Here is a 5,965-nt window from a genome sequence, read left to right on the forward strand (position 1 = left end):
TGTAACTTTTAGTGATATTTAAATAGTAAAAATTTATTAAAAATTAATGTGTCATCTAAAATTCATTAGGGATTAATTTGAATATACAGACTATAGTTTATTATGATCAATCACGTACCGTTTTCTTGTACCACTTGTTGGTGAGGTAGAGAAAGTAGCCATGAATGATGAAGAGCACGTAGACAATAACAAAGAGATGGTGCGAGTACCAAAAAGCATTGAAGCCAGTGAGCTTCTTGAGGGGCTTCGGTAGGTGGTTGAACCTGTTCCTACGGAACCAAGGCTGAGCAAGAACGAAGGCTATGGCCATGAGCACCACCATGACCACACCGGTCCAACCCTCCGTCCCTTTCACAAACCACCAATAGTTGTTGGGCCTCTTGTCCCCGAAGAACTGCTTCATGGGCTCGTATTCTGCGTCCGTTGCGTGTAACAACCTTGGGAAGTCACACGTTAGATGAGAAATTGCGTGTAGCCCAACTCCTATTGCTACCCCAACTGCTATCACCTGATCCAATAATTCAAGAACAGTAGGCCCATTAGTTGGAAAGAGTTGAGGCGCATACATAGATTTTCCATCAGGGAAAAAAAAAATATATATATATATCAATACATTAGCTCTTGATTTTCATTCTTAGATTGAATTAAGTGTCTCTTAATTGCTAAAATACAAATAACACAATCAAGGCCATAAAAAAATATTTGAGAAATAATAAAAAAGTATTATAAAATTAATATTAAATTAAATAAAATAATTTTAAATTATTTTATTTTTAACATTATTGCAATGTCGCATACTTAGAAAAATAAATTAGTTTTTTTGAAGTAGAATCAATCAAACAATCAAAATTCAGAATATATTAGGTAATGACTATGAAGCACGGACACTTCGCTGAGTTATCGTGTCTGCGTGTCGGACACATTTTGGACACGACACTCGTCCGATACGCGTGTCTGTTGTGTTCAACTATGTCTTAATAAAAAATAAAAAATTCTTCTCCGGACACGTTTGGACACACCTAAATACCATTACGTGTCCGCGTGTCCAGTCTTATTCTTAACATATATTCTTAAAATAAATTTAGATATAGTATATATTATTATTTATTAAAACAAAAAATATTTTAAATACTTGATATAATTAAAATAAGACATTAAAAATAATTAAAAATTTTAATTTATATTTTAATATTAATAAAATATCAAAATATCATTATAATTTATCTAAAAAATATTTTATATTTTATATATATGTGTGTCCCCGTGTCATGTAAAATTTTAAAATTCGTCGGCGTGTCTAGTGTCGTGTCGTATCCCATGTCCGTGTTAGTGTCCATGCATGATAGGATAATGATGATACATAGATATGACTTTTCATTATACTTCTGTAATTATATTATAGGAAAGTTTTCACATGTTCCATTTACTTTAATGGAACAGCAGTATACCATGTACGGTCCAGTTGGAGGTAAGAGATTTGTCGTATTGCATGTAAGGAAATACCATATTTATCCTTGATTTTGTTTGAAAAGACGAAAAAGTCAGTTATCAAGAGGCAACCACAGGTGGAGCGAGCTTGGATAAAGTGGCTAAAGCCGAAATTCAAAAAGGCAACAACTTTAAGCCTTTGTAAAATGAATAAAAAATATTTCAAATAAAAACAGAAGGATTAAAAAGTAAGAGTATATACCTATTTTGATCCTCAGACACTTTAGTCTCCAACTAAAATTAATTATTCGATTGGTCCCTAACAATTAATTATGTTAGTCACTTAGATCCTTAGCTCCGTCAACTCTAACGGAAGACAAAATGGTCCTTGACAACTCTAACAGGGGATAAAATGATCCCTGACAACTCTAACAAGGGACAAAATGATCCATGACCCCTTTATTCGAAAACGACATTATTCTTCCCCCAATTTTTATCATATCTCGCATAACTCTAATATTCATACTCACCTTCTTCACCTTCACAGTCTTCTTTTCCATCTTTCTCTTTAGCTCCAAGATTAAGTTATGGTGTAATTGTCACACGTGTCACACCTATCTCAACATGTCATAGACCACACACTTCCTAAATCTCTGTGACTGGTACATCTGCCTCCTCTGCACTTCACTCACCAGAAGCATCCACTTACACATCCTCGATAATATCACCTCCAACCTCGACAATGTCCACAACATTCTCAAGATCAAGTTCCACAATTACTCCAAGGGCACACCTTTCTCCACTATCGGACAAGCAATATAAATTGTTGGACATTAGGATATCATAAGAAAATTCTCCTTCGACATCATATGCAAATTCTCAATTAAAATATATACCAAGTGCTTCATTCCTTCTTTCTCGGATTCCAAGTTGGTAGACAACTTCGACCTCACATCCAAGCTATCAGTACAACAAGCAATGTCGCCGTTGCCGCTCATATGAAAACTGAAGTGATTATTGAAGTTCGGAAAAGAAACTGAAGGAAGCGATTGGAGTGGTGGACAATGTGGTCATGGAGATGATAGGGTAGAGAAGGAGGGAGATGGCAACGATGATGACGGATCTTAACAAATCAGACTTGCTGTCTATATTCGTAGGATCCATCGAAGACGACAAGAAGTTGAGAGATATAGTTATTAGTTTCCTGAATTTGAATTGGTTGAGAACAAGTTGAGAATTTTTTTCTTGTGAACATTAAAGTTATAGAGTATGCATTGTGTAGTTTGAAGTTACTGTGTTAGACTATTAGTGTTATGCGAGATATGATGGAAATTGGGAAAGAATAGTATAATTTTCAAACAGAAGAGATCAGGGACCATTTTGTCTCCTGTTAGAGTTGTCAGGAACTATTTTATCCTCCGTTAGAGTTGACGGAGTAAAGAACTTAAGTGACTGACGGAATTAATTATTAGGGACCAATCGAGTAATTAATTTTAGTTGTGGACTAAAATGTCTGGTCTGAAATTTTTTGAGGACCAAAATGAGTATATACTCAAAAGGTAATTTAATTAGATAATATGTATTAATTAACTATTAAAACTGACGTAGCATATTATTAAAAAAATTAGAAAACTAACAATACATTTAAAAATTACCTTAAACTCTGTTTTAATACATTATTAATAAATAGATAGATAGATAAACTAGTGAAGAGTAAAATATCATTTTTGTCCCCAACGTTTAAGGGTGTGTTTGGGAAACCCGTTGGAAGGAAAGAAGCACGTTTAAGTTTCTTGAAAGCTTCAACTTTTGGTTTGGAAAATTTTTTTCTCTTGAACGCAAAAGTAATTTTGCTACCAAAATCACGTTTACAAGAAGCAACTATTTTTAGCTTCTGCGTTTGTTTAACGGGCTTTTGGCCATAGATACTAACCATTTATTTACCTTTTACTAACTTTATCATTTATATATGTTATTGTATTATTTATAAAATTCTTGTTATTTCTATTTATATGAGCTCTGTTTTTCTATTATTTATTATTTTTATTTTTTTTTCAACTGTTTGTTTGACATTATACTCTAAATCATATCTTTTTCAAAATAATTTTCAATCATATCTTTTTGATTACTTTTTCCAAAATCTTTTTAACTAATTAATTAATTTAGTTTTCAATTTGCTTTTATTTCATTTTCTTCTAATTTTCGAAAGTATTATTTTATCTCCCATTTATTTTATTTTATTTTCGGTTACTAAATATTCTTTTATATATATATATATTTAAAAATATATTTTGTCTATTTTTATATGTTATTTTTATTTTAGTAAGTAAATATTAATTTTATTATAAAATTAACTAATAAGATCTATTTAAATATCTAAATTAAAATAATAGGATAATATAAAAAAAATTTTAAGTTGATGTCCATTTTAGTAAATTTTTATCTAAAAGTGATTTTGAATGGTATAAGCCAAACAATATTTATTTTACTATAATCCATTTTGATACCAAAATTACCAAACATAAATCACTTTAACACAAACTTACTTTTGATCAAAATCAAGTTTACAAAATCAATTTTATGTAAACTCTCGTTTGCAAACTGTAATCTAAACACACACTAAATCGTCCTATTTATATCCCTAACGTTTGTAAAAGTGATTCAATGTTATCCTGCCGTCAATTACACATCATGAACACTTTAGTTTGAGTTTTAAAAATCTCTTCTTGAAGTTAGAATACAAATGTTTTCCATTAACGACGTGATGACATGGCATAATGATGTGGACTGTAAGTGACACGTGTCACTTCATGATTTGGCCACGTGTAATGGTATGATGATGTGGTGACTGTGACACGTGGCATGCTGACGTGGATGACTGTGCCATGTGTCACAATGTTATTTGGCCACGTGTCCGTTTGTGCCACGTGTCGCAACAGTATTCGTTCACGTGTCATCCATTATGTCATCGTTGTATATGCACTAAATTAGTCTCTTATTTTGCATTAAATGACTCATTTTAGTCCCTGAAATTGAATGTTGTGCACCAAATTAGTCCCTTCACCAGTTTTTTTCTCATTTTTTCTATAAATTCAAAATTCTCAATATTTTTGAATGCATTAATTTTAATTCTATTTTTTCACATGTTCTTCAAATAAAATTGTTTTTATAAAATATTTTTTCTCTTGCGAATACCCTAACCGCCGACTTAGAGTTGACGTGAAGGCTTCTCAAGTACCTTCACTACCATCTCCGACCTCTTTCAGTACTTTTATAAAATATTTTTTTCTTGCAGATACCCCTAATAACCGCTGTCTTGGAGTTAACGTGAAGGCATTTCAAGCTTCCCTCATTACCATCTCCGATCTCTTTCGTCTAGACTGCAGAGGTCAAAGATGGTAGTGATGGTACTTGAAGTTCCTTCAATGTAGCTCATTTACACATAACGAAAACGTGTATTTCATAAGAAAAAAATATTTATTTTAGTCATTAATTTATTGTTAAAAATACATATTTTTGTATAAAAAAATGTGTCTAATCAATCATATAATTATTTTTTTATAATAGCATACTTATATATTACAAAATTTACCAATGTTAAATTATTAAAAAAATTATATAATTAAAACTAAAAAGTAAAATCTTAAAAATTTTTATGAAAGTACTTGTATTTAAACGATATATGAAAAATAGAATTGAAATTAGTGTATCCAAGATATTAAAATTGTATATTTAAAAAATGTAAAAAAATTGGTAAAGGGACTAGTTTGGTGTACGACATTCAATTTCAGGGACTAAAATAAGTCACTTAATGAAAAGTGAGGGAATAATTTGGTGCATATACAACGATGACATAATGGATGACACGTGGACAAATACTGTTGCGACACGTGACACAAACGGACACGTGGCCAAATAACATTATGACACGTGGCACAACCATCCACGTCAGCATGCCACGTATCACTGGTCACCACATCATCATACCATTACACGTGTCACTTACAGTCCACGTCATCATGCCATGTCATCACATCGTTAATGGAAAAATAGGCCAGGGACTAATATAATGCATTTTTTTAATCTCAGGGACGTAATTGGTACAATTGGAATTTCAAGAACGATTTTAGTGCATGATGCTAATCTCAGAGACCATTTTAGGATTTAACTCTACTTTACTCACTAGTGAATTAGTAGATATAAAAGTACCTTTTAATTTCTTTTATTTATTAGATATATATAATTATTACAATGCAAGATTAATAAAGATGATAAGTATATGAATATCTTATTCTTTAATTAAGAAATTTTGGGTTTAAGTTTTGTAAATGGAAAAAAAGAATATGTTTTTTATCCATATACATACGATGAAGACTATTTTAGAAATAAAATAAAAAATATTATGGGTTATCAGAATTTATTATCTTAGTATTATTTAGTTATTAACTCAATTTTTTAGTTTAATACTCTAACAATATATTTTATCTCATAATTTTAAATATTTATGACTAATTAATAAATAATAAACTCTAATGAT

At 30.8% G+C, this 5,965-nt stretch overlaps 1 protein-coding gene across 1 annotated transcript in view; it reads right to left on the bottom strand.

The window, feature by feature from the left end:
* LOC107619591 (respiratory burst oxidase homolog protein B) overlaps positions 1-5,965 on the bottom strand; it is a gene marked incomplete in the record, with an annotated part of 18,802 nt that overhangs the window by 7,265 nt on the left and 5,572 nt on the right. Inside the window, 1 exon segment of the mRNA XM_016321888.2 lies at positions 119-508. Coding sequence (XP_016177374.1) covers positions 119-508 — 390 coding nt within the window.

Source organism: Arachis ipaensis, chromosome B09 (assembly GCF_000816755.2).
Source record: "Arachis ipaensis cultivar K30076 chromosome B09, Araip1.1, whole genome shotgun sequence".
In the NCBI taxonomy this organism is placed as follows: Eukaryota; Viridiplantae; Streptophyta; class Magnoliopsida; order Fabales; family Fabaceae; genus Arachis; species Arachis ipaensis.